The sequence below is a fragment of the Macrobrachium rosenbergii genome, chromosome 13 (genome assembly GCF_040412425.1).
Source record: "Macrobrachium rosenbergii isolate ZJJX-2024 chromosome 13, ASM4041242v1, whole genome shotgun sequence".
NCBI classification, from domain to species: domain Eukaryota; kingdom Metazoa; phylum Arthropoda; class Malacostraca; order Decapoda; family Palaemonidae; genus Macrobrachium; species Macrobrachium rosenbergii.
The window spans coordinates 12,421,314-12,441,692 of NC_089753.1; the positions used below are offsets into that span (position 1 = coordinate 12,421,314).

Genomic DNA, 20,379 nt, shown 5'->3' on the forward strand with positions numbered 1-20,379 from the left:
ACATCAAGGGCATTTGAACACTTTATGGAGTGTTCCATATAAGATCCCATATTGAAATTGCCTCCATCAGCTCCTTGGTCATCCCCATAAGTTGGGACAGACATTCCAAAGACAGGCCCTCATCCTCCTCCTCATCTCCTGAACCTGGTGTGTCTTCTTCCTCGCTGGCAGACTTAGTCAGTTCTTCCAAATCCTGGTCCATCAGAGGGTCAAAGTGGGCATCAATGTGAGTGCCGACTTCATCCTAGTGATGTCATCAAAGCCTTCTCCACCAAGAATCCTCGCCAACTGGACTATCTTATCAATGGCTAAATGTTGAATTTCTTCAGGAGAGAAGCCTTTACAATCGTGCACACACACTCCGGCCACAACTTCTTCCAGCAGGCGTTCAGGGTCTGCTTCTTCATGTCCTTCAACGATTGGTCAATGACGGTCAGACATGGCAATTGTGAATTTATGCCAATACTCCTTCAGTGTAAATTCACTGTCAGTGTCCATTGCCTGAACAAGGTGGTCGAGGGAGTTCTGGGTGCTGAGTGCCTTGAAGGCATGGATCACACCCTGGTCCATAGGCTGGAGGAGAGAGGTAGTGTTGGTGGGGAGGAACTTGAGCTGGACTCCCTCGTAATAAAGAACCACAGGCTGGCCACCAGCATTATCCATAATCAGCAACACCTTGAACTTCATGTCCAAGTCGTTGAGGTATTGCTTAACTTGAGGGATGAAGCTCTATATGAACCAGTGATCTGTAAGGACTTTGGTGATCCAGGCCTCGGGGTTGTGCATCCAAAACACAGGCAGCAACCCCTTGTTCTTATTCTTGAGGGCCCTGGGGTTTGCAGCCTTGTAAATGAGGCCCGGTTTCAGCATGAAGCCAACAGCATTGCCACACATAAGGGTAACCCTATCCTTCTGGGCCTTGAACCTGGTGGCTCTGGCTTCGTCCTTCATGAGGTATGTCTGGGAAGGCATCTTCTTCCAGAATGAGCCTGTCTCATCCATACTGAACACCTGTTCTGGGATATTTTGCGGCTGCTTCAGTTTCTGCTGATGCTGCTTCCCCATGCAGAGAAACACTCCTGAGTTTGAACTGCCTCTGAAACCTGTGGAACACCCCCTTGCTGGCCTAAAAAACCTTGAGGAGCTGACGATGGTCCTGCCTGTGGCTCTTCCTCTTGTACTTCCGCAGGATCGTCGAAGCCTAAGAAGTCTACTTGGCCCCCCGTCATCGCCTTCCTCTACGTCGTCACCTTCCTTAACAGTCGAAAACTGCCGGTACAGTTGTCCTCCCTTCTCGTGGATGATACTGTCGTTGAGGGGGATGTTCTTATACATAACAATGCAGATTCCATTTTAACAACTGTTTTACCATGCACTGTCGAAACTGTTTTTGCACTAACGAAGAAGTTAGCACTTACCACTTTTCTTATCTCCGTCTCTTTCCTCTTGATGTAGCATACAGTGCTCTCATTCACGCCAAAATGGTGGGCTACTGATGCGTTATGCGTAACTGTTACCTTCTTTTAATTTGTCGAGAAGTTTTACCTTCTCCTCGAGTGTCACGTCCTTCTTCTGGCGCTTAGGCTGTTTGCCATAAGCCTTTGAAAGAGCAAGCATTTAAGAGGCATCTTAGGGCATGATTAAAAGAGATACACAAAGATTGAAAAGACACACAAAGTACAGATACTCAGTGACACGACTGTATGACATAAGCCTACGCAGTAAACTGGCAGAGATGCGGGCTCCCACATCCCATATCCGCAAGACAAAGTTTGGGGGGTATAGCCAATCAGCGCCAAGGAAAATTAATGGTGCTCCTGGACTGGCTGCTTTGCAAACAACAGCCAATACCGTGTTGAGTAGCATTGTGCCTTAGGCATACAGCATCCCAAGATGCAATTTCTTTTGCTACAATCTCTGCAGATCACTTGGCTTGGGTAGAACATTTTTTAAGAAAAAAAAATACAGGTAATGACCAATGAGGAGAAGGCAGACGTGATTGTTACGCTAAGAGAGGGCAAAAGTCACAAAGAAATAGCAGCCCGTTATGGCATGACATTAAGTGCCGTCGCCTTCATTGAGAAGGAATGTGAAGAGGGTAGAATGCTTGGGAAGGCCCTTGCTGGAGAAGAACTCGCTGCTTTTGTTCATGTATTCTCTATCTCACCGACAGACCAGGATTTTGAAGAATTTCATGGTCTGCACAAAATTCTTAAGAAAGCCAGGCAACTGCAGACGGTGATAAAGGCATGGGACGATTCTGAGGAAAGAGCAGCAAATTTTTCCAGTGGCCTTAATGAGCTCATGCAGCCCTATCATAACACCTTCGTGGACATGTTCAATTACCCCAAGGTGGTGCCTCCCAAAACCCCTGACAAAGTGCCTCCTGAAAAAGGGGAAGGGCACTCTGATATGTAACTCCTCTGCTTTGCTGTGCAGTCATATCTTCATCAGACTACACAGCTAATTCACCATCATCATCTTCAGTCAACACTGATCACTGGCGAGCACAGTACCCATATGGTTTACATATGTAATCTTAATATTAAATATTTTTAATGTGCATATGTATTTTTGCTCTCTCTCTCATCAGTTACATACCAATGTTTCCCTGTAAAAGAAAATGGGACAGCTTGAATAGTAAATGTATGAAAGAAAATGTGTGTGCCTGAATACAGTACAGTATAGGGGGGACTTAGTTTTCACACATAGTTGTAAGCCATACCTACAGTAAATACTTTTAAGGGTACAGTAATGTTGTAAGATGACTTTGAAATTATATTAAAAGTGTTTTAGGATGACAGTTTATGGTATATTTGGTGTTTGAACTATTAAAATAGGTAGTTATAAGCATGTTTAGAGGGGATCTTTGGTGTTTGTACTGATAAAATAAGCAGCTTTAAGCATTTTTAGAGGGGGGGGTGTCAAGTATTGGCGGATTTTAGCTCTTCGCAGGTGGTTGTGGTCCCAATCTCCTGCGAATACTGGAGGTCGACTGTAATTGGGAAAGACACATCTAGGCAACTCACTCTTTTCCTTTAGGATAACACTGGGGTTAAAGATGATGATGGTGGGCATCTGTGGTCAAGATAACAGAATCCATTAGTGAGGAGAGATTCTGATTTACCAAGCAGGGATAATCCATGACATTTACTTAACCCCTGACCAACTCAAGGTTATAGAAATGGACATGTGAATATGGTCATCTGGTAGAATAGGCAGTAATACTGCTCCTGGCTTCTCAAAAAGTAATCAAAAGTATAAATCTAACATGCTGTGTTGCTTTTCTGGAAACAAAGACTTAAGATGTCAACTTGTACACAGGTAGCTTTCACAGTTTAGTCCTGTATATTGATATTATGTACATACAGTAAACCCCCCATATTTATGGGGAATGCTTACCACACGCCTCTGTGAATAGCTAAAATCTGCGAACTTAGAACTCTTCTAAAAACACTTAAAGCTGATTATTTTGATGGTTCAAACACACAAAAAACATAAAAATGCTTATACAGGTATTATCCTACTTATGATGGGGTTAGGGTTCAAAATACCCATCATTTGTTGGAAAAAACGTATCTCGAATATAGCCTAGTATACACTAGGGTATTTGTAAGAGACCTCATCATGCCGATCACGGTTTCTTTCGAGCACACGTGTGTGCATCATACCTTCGGAGGGTCCAACACAAAAACAAGAGCATCCCATTTTCTCTCTCTCAAGGAATGCAACTTCTACCATACAATATTTCCGTCTGTGTCTCCCAAACCATTGTTGTCTCGATTTATGTACAATCACCACTACTTGCATTGCCATGCAAGCATTCTAATCATGTACTCATAATGTTCCCCGAATCTTCTATATCAAACTGTATGTATGTTTCTGTTTGTGAAGACGCCAAACGTCTTGCCATTTTACATATACAGGCAGTCCCCGGTTTACAGCGGGGGTTCCGTTCTTACGCTGCATCGTAAACCGAAAATCGTTGTAAACCGAAAAATCGTCGAAAATCCTCAAAAATCCAAAGAAAACCATACTTTTAATGCTTTTGATGCATTGAAAATGATGTAATGTGCATTTTTATTGAGTTTTTCATAAAAAAAAACTCAAAATTTTTATTATTCTGCCGTTTTGGAGCCATATTTCTTCCGTCGGATTGGCGTTGTAAGCGTCGTAACCCCGAAACATGCGTCGTAATCCAGGAAATAATTTCTGATGAATATATTTGAAAAGCGTTGTAACCTCGGAACGTCGTAAGCCGGCCCCGTCGTAAACCAGGGACTGCATGTATTATGCTACTGCATTGTATTCATTACTCTGTCTCGAATCTCATGCAATTGGCCCTATGTGGAATTTTCTGGCCTTTCCATTGATATGTTTTATCACTGTACGTTTATCATGTCTCTCACAATCGCCATCTGTTTGTCTGCTGACAAACACAGATGTCCGAAACATTACCTCTGTTTTGCCCTGTCTGTGTGTAGATACTACTTTGCAGCTCGCACCAACGACCCACGTGTCAATGAACCCTTCGCCGCCTCCTCGACTCAGCCTCCCATTGCTCCCGAGTCTTCAATAGATGTCTGACCTTCCGAGATGACCCACCCCACCACCGGAGCCCTGGACACCTCCTCCAGGAAGCCTGACGCCGCCCCCGAACTCGTACCGGACGAGCTGACCAAAGAAGGACCAGCCAACGTCATCCTTCAGCTTGCTGCCGTCCCCCTTGAGCTGGCTACTGAAGGATCAGCCACCGTCATCCTTCAGCCTACTGCTGTCCCCATCGAGCTGGCTACTGAAGGATCAGCCAACATCATCCTTTACCCTGTTACCGTCCTCCCTGAGTTCCTGCTAGCTGGCGCCGCCCTTCAGCCTCCTACCCACCTCAAGCCCAAGCCCTTCGCGCCCATTCCAATTGTCAGCAAGACGATTTCCGCATCAGCACCTTGCTTGGGGGAGGGGAGTATTGTAAGAGAACTCATCGTGCCGATCGCGGTCTCTTTCGAGCACATGTGTGCAGAGAGAACCATAGAGAGGGCCGACTTCCTATGTGCAGCGTAATTTGGCCGCCATTTTGATTGTGTGTAACTGGAGCTGCGGTGACAGCAACGTTTTGTAAACGAACATGCTCTGAGTGCACTGCAACCCACTGTAGGGCCAACAGTTTGTCTTTAAGCTGGAACACAACAAACTGCCAATGTTTATTTATTTGACAGCTGTTATGATTGTTCATTTTATGGACGTATATCAGAAAATAAGGGTACAAATAAGCCTATATAAGTATGTAACAGTAAGAGGACCACTCAGATACATCACAGCCAAATGTGACTAGATCAGCAGAATAGACTTTGCTGCAAATAATACCTATTTAGGTAATTCCTTAGTGGGATAAAAATTTTATTCTTCTCAGATTTTCTTACAGACATGTATGTGGTATATTTATAAACAAAAATAACCCATAAATGTTTAAACAGTTTTATTCAAAGTTCTGTAAAATAAAATAAAAATAACCCTTGGAAAAATGTTCAAACAATTTTATTCAAAGTTCTGTAAAATAAAATAATACATATTTTCAAACATTTAGGCTACGAAAAATTACCTGTGAAAGGACTGCATCTGGAAAAGTAATTATTGTACTTCAATGTCATTAAATGATGGCAGATATAATAGGCCCTAGGAGAAGAACATGCTAGCAAAATGTCAAGCCTTCACAAATACCATGCCTTGGCAAAATATGCACAAAATGCTATGCCTGTGCACAACCTATTGGAAATAGGTAGTATTTAATTACTAATCACGTACCACCACCAAAGGCATCAACACATACACATAGCACACATTGTTTAGCATTAAAATCACCACCAGTCAACCACCAAAAGCATTAACACACACCAAGCTTAATCGAGTTAGACAGGGCTATACTTATCTGTCAGTGTGAGGACCTGTTAACAAAATACTCCTTGGATTAATATGAATTCATTTATGGGAAATTTTCAACAGTTATCTGTTTTTATGTAATTTCTTTTCTTTGGATGCTTTATTCCTGATTTTCAATTGATATTTTAGTCTCATTGTAACATACAATTGCTTCATAAACTGTACACTTTGAGGACAATAATGAATAGTACATAGCAGTAAACAAGCTGCTTACAAGCAGATGGGCTGACACACTTATGTGCTCACCTCGTGTTGTCCTTTGGAAAAGAGTAGAAGGCCACTTCTCTGTTTGTTTTTGTATACTTTGTACAGTTAATGGCAAAACACTCTGTTCCTTTTGATCCAGAGGTTTTCTTGGTGTGGCCTGTGTAGTGTAAATGATCCATGGAGAGATAATTTGGTGTAGACTCTGCTTCAATGACGGAATGATGCGTCTTTAGCAACCTCCAGTTACACACAATCAAAATGGCCACCGGCACTCAGCCAATTACAATGCAGCACATAGGAAGTCGGCCCTCTCTATGGTTCTCTCTGACGTGTGTGTGCGTCATACCTTCGGAGGGTCCAACACAAAAACAAGAGCATCCCATTTTCTCCCTCTCAATTCCGTCTGTCTCCCTAACCATTGTTGTCTCGATTTATGTACAATCACCACTACTTGCATTGCCATGCAAGCATTCTAATCATGTACTCATAATGTTCCACCGAATCTTCTATATCAAACTGTATGTATGTTTCTGTTTGTGAAGGCGCCAAATGTCTCACCATTTCACATATATTATGCAGTATGTATTCATTAATCTGTCTTGAATCTCATGCAATTGGTCTTATGCAGAATTTTCTGGCCTTTCCATTGATATATGTTTTATCACTGTATGTTTATCATGTCTCTCACAATCGCCATCTGTTTGTCTGCTGACAAACACAGATATCCGAAACATTACCTCTGTTTTGCCCTGTCTGTGTGTAGATACTACTTTGCGGCTCGCACCAGCCAATAACAACTTCAAAGATTCTGTACAATCATTCAGTAAGGAACCATCAATAAACCAGCCAACACCCAGCCAGTATGTCAATCCCGTCCTTACATATTCAGTACCATGTGTACATATACGGTAGCCTAGCCTACACTATACAATATACTCTATACATACATGGTATAGTAATTATTAATATCAGCTACTTCTGGAGGTTCATGGACAGTGACTTTTGACAATTCAATAAAAACTGAAAGTGAATAACAAACAAGAATCAGCTAAGCCTACACTGTGGTATATCGTATGCATATACGGTAGACTAGCCTACATTATACTGTACTCTATATTCACATATCATATTATACAAACATCAACATAATGAATATATAACTTTTCCACGGATCTTTTAAAATGTTATGTTTTAATTCACTGTATTCAATAATATATTGTATATATTCTTATATTGCTTTTGTATTATAAATTGCGATCATAGCGATCAATGTTTTGGTTTGGAAATTGATTAAGGGGTAAGTTTATTTCGCTGTATTTAACTCAGTTCAGAGCGCTTTTCTTGCTTCTAGCTAGCGTAAATGAATCTCTAGATACTTTATTTATATGGAGGCAGGTTATTTTCCATTATACGAAGTGTTTTTAAGTCGAAATATAACTTAAATATGTCTTGTTGTGAAATTAATTTAGCTATTTTTTTGTTAATAGACCCGTTGGCCATTTGGGGGAATGTTTGTTTTGTGTAAAAAAAAAATCAAGCTTCTGATCGCTATTTTCACTTGATTTCATCATAATAAGAGCTTTACATATTTACCGTTTATCTGCGTAAAAATAGCAGTAATATGTGTTCTTTCATGCCCAGTAGTTTTGATTAAAATACTTTCTCTCCAATTTTAATTACGGTCGAGTTTCAGCCATGTTGCCGATACACAATAATTTATAGTCATTAGCAGCTTGAACATTGTTTTCTCAGCTTCAGCTACAACTTGCAGCTTAAATTTAGCACTATATTTCCTTGCTAATCTTTTATCCATACCAAATAAGGGTATAATGTAAAAATATATCAGTCCTATTCTACTCAACGTCATTTTTACTATAACTATGGTAATTGTTTACTACTGTACGATGGTTGAAATACAAGCAAAACGGCTGTTGCTATGTTTTGCTTATAACCAAAACAACAGTTTCTCGTTTGGTTGTTTATGGCTGTACGCATTTACGCAAGAGTACAATGTTACTAACAATACTTCTATCATTCTCTTTTACTTTTTAACTACATGATGGGATAAAGAAATGGAGGAAAAGAAGTTGGTCTATTGTAATTTGGTCTCTCTTGCTGCCTGATTGTACGCAGCTGCCTGCGCCTGCGCAAAATTTAAAAATATTTTATACATGTTGTCGTATCAGTATTATGTGCTTACCCTATTGCAAAATCGAATTATCGTAAGGCGAATTATCGTAACTCGAACTGAGTATTTTAGTTTTTTCACAAAAGTGCATTTAGTTATGAAAATGATAGGAAAATGCAGCAATTAGTGAATATTTCTCAGTGAAAGATATGCAAGTGGGCAAATTTTCAGCGAATAACGCATATTGTCACGAAGTGATCAAGCACCTGGTTATTACACAACTATTACATCCAAAAAATTTACCTCACTTCAGCCAGATACCTGAACCCTCATAACAATAATGTTATGACCAAACACTCTAAAGGTAACAGTGATCCCTTAAAACTTGCCTATCACTTGAAAAAATCAATTTAAGTTTATCAAGATATGAGTGATGTAATAACTATTGACCTAGAAATATATTAGAGGGAAACGGCATCACTCCATCAAACAACTATAATTGTTTCCCTGGTCTTAATTCACTTCAAAAAACACTGACGGAGAACAGAACATGTTTATCACTCACCTTGTGCATACACAAATAACCCTATTCAGTGATGGTCAAAAATGAAACACTGTGCTTTTAAAACTTTAAATACAAAAATTTATTTCTAACTTCAAAACTTATAATTAGAATTCACAATCTGAAAAAATTTACTATTACTTGAAAACAACATATGATTTAATTAATTCTTAAACAAGATTAATTCACAAAACTTTAATTTATCAAGAAATTACGTTAACTAAGCAAAATTCAAACTATTAAGATTTAATCCAAATTTGAAAAAGAAATCTTAACAAATGAATATCAAAACAAGTACGCAATGTTAAAGTATCAACACATATTAAGTGCTTATTAAATCAATGTTAAATCATCAACACAAAATTTTGGGTAATACTATGAAAGTGTAAACACAAGAACACACAAAAGAAATGTAAAAACAAGAACATATAAAAATATACAAAAAGTTTATCAACAATAATTTCACTAAGGCAAAATCTGTTTAAAGATTATATTTACCTTTTTAAAATATTATATCTATCTTTTTACCATGGTAAAAATTTAGTAAAAACCACTTTATCTTATACAAGTTTCTGCGTACCATTACATAACTAGTTTTTCCTTTTTGCTCAGCAATAACACTTTTACCTAAGGCCTGTTACTGTTAACTCTCTCTTATATCAGATTCTACCAAGGGAACATTAAATATTATTAACAGTTTCCAAAAAAACTTATACTCTTCTACATGATGAGAGAGAAAGAGAGAGAAACCTAACTCTACCAAGTCTCTGTCTGAACTAACTGGTACTACCAAAATCTTCTATAGGGTTAAACCTGGGTTGCCAGTTAGGCATTTTTACAAAGTGGTCACCCTAGAAGAAACAGGAATAAACTGAATTTCTTCTCCTTCCTACAGGAATAAACAGAATTTCTTCCTTTTCTATCAGGAATAAACATAATTTATTCTCTGACACTGAGAGTTACACAGGCCTGCCTCTATCTGAATGATTGACAAGGGTCCTTGTTTAAACACTTGTGTACACACAGAGGCTTTTAGGGTCTCTCTCGCATAAAGCATTTCCTGTCCACCTGAATAAACATTCAGCTGTGTACACACAAGCCTAAAGGAAGAGGTATCTTAGCTTATCACACAACCAACCAACCCTTGTAAAATCTGACATTTAGCATCTCCCATAAACACTATTACAGTTATTACAGTCAATACATTACAAACACAAGAGAAAATATAAGCATTGCACAAACATGCATACTGCAAAATCACCTCGTTATATTTCACAACACATGAGAAATATAAAAGAAATTATATAAAAAAATACAGAAAACATATTACTTTTATAGAATACACACATATCATAAGACATATCATTATAGTACATAATTATGTTCCATAGAGAAATCCGCGCATAGGTGAGTCCGCGAATCATGAGACCGTGAATACGGGGGTTTACTGTACTGTACTTTGAACCCCTGATGTTCACGCCCAATTATCAGTAGTGAAATACTTGATGCAGTTTACAATACAGAATTGCTAGGTATTTCAGTACTGTTTATGGGGAAGCATTCTTTCACAAATCTTAATTACACTGAAAATGTGCTGTTTCAGCAAGGTTCTTTTATGTTTGCAGATTTCCTGTTGTGGTCATGAAAAATGGAATTCCACAGATGCATAATTTTTACAATGTTTTTCATTAATTTGCAGGTTTCTAGGCAATAAGTATAATATAGCAGCCTATTGTGAAGAAACAGAACTCCCTAATGATAAAAAAAATTGTTCAATGTTTTTTATACCAAAGTGACTATGAAAACATGAAAACTTATGTCCTCTTGCCATGCCAAATAACCACTTTACATTTGAAAATCTCTCAAGTGTCCTAATCAGCTTTGGTAACACAGTAAAGTATAAGGATCTGAGACTGTTCAGTTACCCTTTCAACTTATTGGACATTTTGTGTTCCTGGCATTCTGATAAGTACTGAATATGTTTGTAAATAATGTACACACTGAGCCTAAACTTTAACATTCAAGATATCCCACACCCAAAACACAGCCAATTCAGTTACTCCATAAAATTTATAACCTAACCTATATGCAAAATACATCCTTTTTGAAAAGGTAGTCTATCAAAAAACCATAATTTGGTTAGCTGAGAAGTCCTACCTGCATATGCTTACAAGATATGAAATATACATGCAACATTCAGATAGAGCAACATGCATTTTAAAGTTTCTTTCTTTTTAGCATCTTAGTAATTTACGGTACACAATTTTTATATAAAAAATAATCAACCCTTTCTGACTTCAATGACATACAAGTAAAAACTGTAATCTCTTTCCCAACCTCTAAAGTTCCCCCCTGGCTTCAGCAGAAACCTACAGATAAGTGCCCTTCAGCTAAATTTGGATCTCTGGGTTCCCCACTATGCCTGGGAAGAGGTCCATAATATATGTAGTTTCTGCTTAGGCTTACATATAATTGTAAAACAAAAGCTGAGAGGAGTATTGAGTAAATTTAATATTTAGTTTATCACATAATTATTGTTTCCAAAAATGACTGGTTATTAACAATTTTTATATTCATTTTGTAATAAAGATATAATTCTCATCAAAATTGGTAGTAAGAAAGCTCACTGGCAAATTTTTTCTTTACTACATGACATCTTATTCTTTCAGGCAATTGTGCAATGGTCAGGAGAGCCTGGTGCACCAGGAGTACTGTCATGGGCTGAATTAATAGCATTAGGTTTGACTGAAAAAGATGACCAGTTAGAAGAACGTCTTTCTCTGCAAGCAGTCAATCAGTGCTGCACTTTAATATATACATCAGGTTATGTTTTATATGTTGTTTGCACAGCCACTTCCTGTTGACCAAGAATTAAATTATGGTCTCTCATGGACCCTAAGCCCAAAGAGATAATAATGATTGTATTACTGTATACATTATCATAGTTGTTTTCTGGTTCTTTCAAATTTGAAGACCTTGTGGAATATGGGGGATTGCATATTGTGTGCACTTCTTGTAACATTGACAGTGGTTCTAAAAGTTCTTTGCTGTGTATTTTTGGCAACCAGCTGCATTTCATTTTTTAACTTCTTTTCCAATTTTTCAATCCGTTTAGTCTCTTCCCTCACCGGTGCTTTACACTGGCCTACGACTCAAGAATGCGATTCAGTAATCGCACCTAATAACAAAAATAATAATTAGTAGATTACCTTTAAAATAAATTACCCAATTAAAAATTAATAAAAAATAATAAATAAATTACCTCATAACAAAGTAGTTGTAGTAAATCCACTAATCATCACATTATTTTTTTTATAAAAATAAGTAACAAATTACTTTATTACAGTATAAAAATAGGCTATAATTTTATTTCTTTTACTCATGTGCATCTCCTTTTTCCTACTGTTATGGTGATAGACTACTCTAATTTGCTTTGGGTAAACCTTCCTAATGGCTAACACTTAAACTTAATTGCTTTTATTGTTGTACTTGTCAGCTGCTGTTTACATTTGGCATAATTTTCATCCTTGAAACACAAACAGATGCAAATATAATGTTCGTGAGATTAACAGGTTTTTACCATAGGAGTGTGATCCTTCTGCTGGACACTATTTGGGTTACCAAACTGCTGCTTGAGCCGATTTTTGAATTTCAGATATTTTTGCACGTCTGTTTATTCTAGGTTTGTGAATTACTTGATTACATATATCTTTTCAGCCAATGAACTTTGCTTTAAATATTCAGTTCTATTGTGTAACTTATTTTCAGTTCTGCAGTTATATTATGCAACTTATGTTCAGTGGTAAGAGAAATTACACTATGGAAAACAAATGCTGTGAGCAGCATTTTAACTGGAAATTCTTTTGAATGTAGCTATTCCTGAAATGGGGTTTAAGCAGTTAAGCAAATACAACACTTTCAGTTATTAATGTCATGAAACTGAATATTCAAGTTGTATATTCAGTAAAATTTTTCAGACATTCAGTGAAAACTGTGATGTCTTTAGAACATTTAAAGAACATTTCGGTGAAGTGTACTCCGATTTATTTTTACAACTTCTGTTCCTTATAATTATGTATTATTGTAAACATTACTGCTTGAAACTGACCTTAATAACTTCACAGGTACCACTGGTCCTCCTAAAGGGGTCATGTGTTCTCAAGATCATCTGACATGGTGTGGAAGACAGTATCAAACAATCCTACAACGTACAGTGGCTGGTGAGGTTGGTGTCTCTTATCTACCCCTGAGCCATATTGCAGCTCAGATTCTGGATATATACTTGAGTGTCAACATGGTTGCAACAATTTATTTTGCACAACCGGATGCCCTAAAAGGATCCCCTCGGCAAAACTCTTCAAGAGGTGATTTAAGATTACTGTATTGTATATATAATTCAGAATAGCATCCTCCTCTGTAGAAACAAAGGCTTGACTGGGAGACAATAATTATTATCTTTCCTACAAGCAGTAAAGTAGTATCTCTTCACACTTATACTGACAGTGACTTAAAACTGATAAAACGAGCTAAATGACTATGTAATCAAAAGTTTACCTTCAAGTAGCTTCTTTAATATGTTTGGTAAAACTCTGCCAACTAATTTACTAAGCTCATAAGGTTATCTCACATGTGGGTTTAATATTTATATACAATGGTGACATATCCTTCAAGAAGGCTATATTCTAAAAGAGTACCAATGTATGTATGTCTTGGATATGAGAGGGAGTTCAAGACCACTCTGTTCTTATCAGTTTTATGTTATGCAGTAGCAGAGCAGGAGATCTCGCCCAAAAGGTGATGAGTTCAGATCTCATAAGTGGCAGATAAACTCTTCAATTCTGAATCTGAAGTTTGTTGCTAAAGTTCTGGCAAAGCTCTGGCAAAGAAAAGTATTTAATAAGTAATTCTTGTCTGTCAGTTGCTATATCTTTCTTGAATAACCATAAAGCATTCAGAGAATTCATACTTTTTGATAGTGTAGTCTCTTGTTTCATCCTCAAGGAGTTACCTTTCCATGGTTTACCAGAGCTCCAAGGTGACCAAACTAATATCACAGAATTCTCTTTTGGCTGGTCTCATGGCCAGATATTGTGTCATAGTGATAAACACCATATCACATGATGGAGTATGTAATGGACTCAAATATAAGAGGGCACTTTCCCTTATCTTCAGCAAAGCTGTCCCCGGGTTGTTTCCATTGTCAAAACCTGCTAAAAGAAGAAGTGATTAATGCGCATGTGCAGTTCGCCATATTGTCGACAAACAGACCTGCACGGAAACCCAGAAGCCATTCCCTTTCTTTGGTCAACACATTACGGTTTAGTGCGATTACAAGCACTCTTGAAAACTCTTGCTTTTTCTCTGATTTCTTTAGCAAGCATCATGGAAATATCTAAAATAGCAAGTTAAGTGCTTAATTTTAAGTTCCAGTTAAAGTTTTAGTTTTAAACTTTTGGAATTGGTAATTAATATGTGTGAAAGCTGGATACCCAGTGTTTCTTGCTAACGCATGGTTGGCTCTTACTCACGATCACTAATTGCTAGTTTTGAAAAGCACAAATTCTTTTAAAAAATCTGTAATTCTAATTACATGTTTTAACTAAATTTAATTAGATGTTTTAACTAAAAGAAATGTTCCACAATTTATCATTAATATAGAAAATCCTTTCAGATTATAAGATTACAATAATCTAGGCAGTAGCCTACATCAGATTAAGTGAGAATAATTTAGACTAGATTAATAGTGGATGTTGTTAGGAGCCTATGACCTAAGATTACAGAGCCTCAAGTGTGAACTAAATAACCTGGATTAGGTAGTAACCTAAAAGGGATTTTGACAAAGGAAAAATCTATTTCTGAGTCCATCAGCCGGTGAAATTCCATTACAGCACGAATTTCTAGGTATAAAATGCTAGATATACCAGAGAAAAAGAGCTTTCAGGAAAGCTGGGTTACTACCCCCAGTCGAGCCTTCTAGGAAGACGCTGGTATAAGGAAGGGTGAGTGAAATACCACTACCACGGAAACATACTCGAAAGATCTCTCCCTATCAAAACCCCCGGAACAGAGCGGTGAGCCGTTACAGCCCCTACACTCAACACCCGCCAGGACGGCGACACCAGCGCCACCTACCTCATTCCATGCTAGCACTAACCCCAGACTTGGCATGTGCAAGAAAAAAGGGGTGGGGAGCCATAAGTGAGTCAGGGAGGGTCACCGGGTGACACGGGAAGTAAGAACCTTTTAAGACATACCGTATTATAGGCCTAAGCAGTATCCTTGTTTAGACAAAGGACCCTAGGGTTAGATAATAACAATAGAGCTACATATTAGTAAAATTTTCTCCTTTTATATAGACTGTACACTTGCAACATGATCTAAATAATCCAGGACTAGGCAGTACCTTATATTAGGTTAAGTGATAATCTTTTTATGAAACATTGAATTATTGGACTAAGCATTAGCCTAGACCAAGTAACCTTCGAATAGACGAAATAGTAATCTGTGCTAGATGGGACAGTAGCCTAGCTTTAAGGCTACATAATAAAGTAATTGTGTTTCATGCAACCCATACCCCTAAGTGTGAATGAAATAATCTGGATTAGGCAGTAGCCTAGATTAGAGTAAGTGATAGCCTAGCTATAAGGTTACACATTAGTGAGTTACTGTTTTATACAATAGACCAAATAGCCTTGGATTAGATATAAACAAAACCTGGGTTACACAAAAATGGTAGCCCAACTATAAGGTATACATATTAGTGTAAGTTTTTATTTATATAGCCTATACATTTAAAAAAGTGATCTAAAATAATCTGGATTAAGCAATACCTATACTAGGCTAAGAGAGAACATTTTAGGAAATATTCTTTTATTGGTCTCTGAGGTAGTTTAGACAAATAGCCTAGAATTGGATATAAATAGTATCCTACGCTTAATACAATGATAACCTAGTTTTTAAGACTCAGTAGCCCATCTGTAAGGCTACATATTTCTGGGGTTCTTACATAGCCTATATCCTTAAAGGTGATATAAACCTCGACCAGGCAGTAGCCTAACCAGACTAAGTAGGACCCTGCTTTCAGGAAATATCCTACTATGCCTAAAGCCATAGTTCAACTTAAATAAAGCAGGGGCTGAATATCAGATAAAAGGATAGTCTCAGGCAGATAAAACAGCAAACTAGATTATAAGAGGGTTCTTTCCTGTATAGTTTATATCCTTAAGTGTTTTAAATAAGTCTAGAATAGGCGGTGGCCTAAAATAGGTTAAGTGAGAACCCCATGCCCATGGGCCAAAAGTGGCCCGTTTGATTTTGAAAGTGGCCTGCTAGAGGAAAAATAAGAAAACGTATATTTCACTTTTTTATATCATAAAAATTAGATTTACCACCTACCCTGAATAAAGAAAACATTCCTTGCAAAATCAATAATTACAAAGAAAAGTTTCATTGGTCTGTTTTGTGTTACATCATATTTTCAAACGATGCAATTTACGAAAAATAGCAAAGATCATCATATAAACAGCTGTACTACTAACTGGGTTCTGTTTTGGCCTTGTTTTAACATTCTTATTCTGTAGTTATCCCTTTTTCATTAGGAATCAAGCGCCGAGATCGCAATTTCCTTCTCTTTTTTCCATATATACATATACACATATATACACTCATACATACACAAAGGTGGCCCACATGACTTTTTGTTTTTTCAAGAGTTGCCCTCAGATTAAACAACTTGGATGGCCCTGCTCTAAGAAATCCTCTATTCTTAGCCTAACGTAGATTATGCCAGAAGCATTAACCTAAGCCATATAAAACAATAGCTTGGGTTAGTTAAACACATTAGTTTATAGCAGCTAGTCTGAATGGCATAGCATTCAAAATCAAGTTTCACATGCCCGAAATCTTAGAGGGTTTAAGTTAACATAGATATTTAATAAAATATATTACAGCTACACACTTGTAATCAAATTAGCCTCTAATATTGAATATTCTATCTATATAAGGGACTACAGACAATTAGTACTAACTAGTTTCTAATAACAACTTGTTTTATATCACTACAGGGCTGCGATTATGCAGGACCCTCAGCTCAAGTGTTCCGCAGCAAATTGCTCGGTTCATTTTTTGCCAGTGGGTATGGCCCATAATACCTGCCATGAGCATAGTCCTTGAAAAAAAAACAAGGAAAATTTTAAGGAGGAAACAGCTCGTTTTAAGCTGTTATCATAGGTCCTAGGGTTCAGTAGGGGTGAGGAGGGGAAAGATTATATCTTTCCGGCAGAACTCTGGCAGCAAATTTCTCAGAACAAGATGTATGTTTGGGCCAAAACCCAGTAACATCAGTCCCGGTACCTCCCAGGTTAACCCTGTGGAGGAAGTAGAGAAATCTTTACACGGGGGTGACATTCTTACTAATGAACATGAAGTGGACATTGCCACTGAAATGGCCCTGCTGAACCCAGAAAGATCAGGGACACAAATTTCAGCTAACCATGGGAGAAACCTTCCAGAAGGAATTCTATCCCCCATGCAGCTATCAGATGCTGAAGAGGAGCTTTCCCCCAAAATGGATACTAGGATCCACCTAACCCCGACTAAAAAGACTACATTTTCGGAGGGGTACATTAACTCACCCAGGACATCTGCCCCTTGGTTAACAAGCAGTTACAGTTCAGTTGTTGAAGCTCAGTCAGATTGCGCAAGCTCCCCAAAAAGGGATACACAGTTTGTGGCATTTGATCAATTATTATTATTGTAAGGGTGTCATACCACCTCTCCATTCTTGTGTTTTGCTCCTCATATGTACATTTATCACATCATATATGTTACTTGTTATTGTTTCAGATTCTTTATGTATCTCATTGTATGCATCATTCTACGGCCTTTCCGCCAATATATACCGGGTGTTTTGAAATTAGAGCTCCCCCCCTCTACAGAACAAATAGAAAGTTATGAAGTTTTCTGCTATAGCCTATCTCCAAGTACATTATTTTAAGTTTCTATTCAGCTATTTTTCATTTTACATTTCTTGTATTTTCAGACTGAGTGATGGAGTTAGATACAGCCATGGATAATGACTCAGAGGAAATCAGATGGATTGACCTAATCAGGGCTATAACCTTCAGAGAGGCCAGGGATGCTGGCGCATCCTTCATTTCACGTTCCTGGATAGCTAAATACATTAAAAGAGATGAATCCTTTGTTAAAAGAAAGTGGAACAAAAATCCATATGACTGTCACCATGAAAAGAGTGAGAATCTTGGAAGGCCCCGAAGTCCTTTCTCAGGAGGCAGTGGGTAGACCAAGAAAGTCTTTACGTAAATTGGCGCTTGAACTAGAAACAAAAAGGGGAAAGAAGAGAAGTTAAATGCTGTATATCGTGAGTTGAAAAAATCTGGTACCAAGCCATTTCATGTTATCAGCAAGCCCAACATCACTCAGCAACAGAGAGAAGACCGTGCATGGTTTTGTGGTTCATTTCTTAAGATTGGGATGAAGCTCACTTTCTCCATGTTGCCGCATCAGATGAATTCTTCATTTACACAGTCAGGAAGCCAAATCATAAAAATTACATCATTTGGGCTGCAAAGTTGGATGATATCAGCAAAGACGTGCGCTATCGCCAAGTTGTGAAATTTCCTGAATGTTTGGGAATTTTTCTCTGTTTCACAGCCAAACAGTTAATGTGGATCATCAAAGAAAAAGGACAGTCATGGATTGGCAAATACTTCAGAGAAACTGTGCTTACTGGTGGAGTATTTCCTTTCCTCAAAGATCCTGAAAATGTGTTATCTGTTGAAGAAGTCACATTTTTGCATGATAAGACGCCATGTTTCAAGGCTCTTCAGACACAGGAGCTGCTTTGAAACAGTGGTATCAATTTCTTCTCGTCAAGTGAATTTCCAGGTAGCTCCCCTGACCTTCATGTGTGTGAAAACATTGGTAGTATCTTAACGGATCGTGTTGAAGCGCGCACAGTGAACTATGATGGTATACCAAGCCTCGACGACCTGCGAAGAGGTGACCGAAGTGCTCAGGAAATGGAGTTTGAGTCTCAGCTTTTTGCAATTTGCTGAAATCCTACCCCTCAAGAATGCAGGCTGTGGTACAGGCTGATGGAGGCAACACAAAATATTAAATACTTAGAAACTTAAATAAATACCTGTTCTGAATTACTTTTGTTTTTGTCCATATCAATTTTAGTTTATGCTGTAGAGGGGGGCCTCTAATTTCGAAACACCCCTGTATATCTGCCTTGTACATGTTCTGTAACTCATATATGTCTTCTTATGCCTGTTAACAAACACAATTTCTGTATGGACGAAGCAGGGGGCCTCAGGTCGCCCGCTACCTTCCCGTCTCCTTTATAAACACCTATCGAGAATAATAAAGAATCAGTCTTTCACTTCTGACATTTCTTGAACCTCACACTGGTGACCCTGGAGTGACAGGTAGCAAAATTTTGGCCCAGCCATCAACGGACTAAAAACGGCCTCAGCCTGCCTACCATCAGAGAGCCTTTAGCGGACTAATTATGGCGTCAAAGTTTAGGCCTCTAATAGCTCCCTCCCTGGTGGAAACCATGCTATTAACGGACTAAATACGGCGTACCCAAAAAGGACACGTTTTGGCACTTTGTTCGACCACTTGAACAATCAGCACCATTAACGGACTCAATACGGCGCATTTTCCCGTGTTTTGGTGCGTGAGTAGTAAAGATGTCGGAAGCTGAACTTCAATGCGAACCTGTGAGCATTGTCTGTGCGCCCCTGTCGCCAACAAAGCCAGATGCGGTCAAACTTCCTCCGTTTTTGCTGCAAAACACGGCATCATAGTTCCTGTGCGCAGATGTGCACTTTCGCGTGGCGAGCATCTCAGACAATGCTATCAAATCCAACATCACCATGACGCCACTCCCAGAAGAGGTGTTCAACAGAATCTCCCCCCGGTTCAACATGCAGCCGGACAAGGTCACATACGCAGCCTTGAAGGATAAACTCATCCAAACTTACTTCACGCCCGTGACCGAGAGTGAAGCGCACACTCAACCTATTATCCCGGCCCCTCGGAGAAGCATCACCCATGGAAGCCTGGGACAAACTACGGGGGTTGGTAACACTGCCAGGCCATGACAAAAATGGGAGTAAGAGGAAGGTAGACTTAACGAGAGCAATCTTCCTTCAGCGCCTCACGCAGGAAGTTAGGGGCCAGACAAAAGATGCAGACGCCCTCGACATGGACGCCTCAGTCGACGTCAACCAGAAAATACATGAGGCCACCAAGGCCTCGAAACACGCTGCCGCCCTCACAGCCGCTGCCCTTGAAGCCTGCAGCCTGATGGAGGAGAACGACGACAGCAAGGGAGACATCAACGCCGTTTACAGGAAGAAGACACCATTCAGGGAACACAGGACACAGTCAAACCTGGCGTGGTGCTTCTTCCATAGAAAATTCGGCACCAATGCCAGGAACAGCAGACCTCCTTGTTCCTTTACAAAAATTGACAAATGCGGCCACAAGTAACAGCTGTGGCTGCGAAATTCAA

At 38.7% G+C, this 20,379-nt stretch overlaps 1 protein-coding gene and 1 long non-coding RNA gene across 3 annotated transcripts in view; one reads left to right on the plus strand and one right to left on the minus strand.

The window, feature by feature from the left end:
* Positions 1-20,379, minus strand: part of LOC136844912 (uncharacterized) — a 511,857-nt gene that overhangs the window by 211,303 nt on the left and 280,175 nt on the right. The gene's annotated exons all lie outside the window — the stretch shown is intronic.
* The window catches only part of LOC136844911 (long-chain-fatty-acid--CoA ligase ACSBG2-like), a 227,558-nt gene that overhangs the window by 40,492 nt on the left and 166,687 nt on the right, over positions 1-20,379 (plus strand). Inside the window, exons 6-7 of the mRNA XM_067114238.1 lie at positions 11,504-11,657; positions 12,959-13,042. Coding sequence (XP_066970339.1) covers positions 11,504-11,657; positions 12,959-13,042 — 238 coding nt within the window. The remainder of the gene's footprint in view (positions 1-11,503; positions 11,658-12,958; positions 13,043-20,379) is intronic.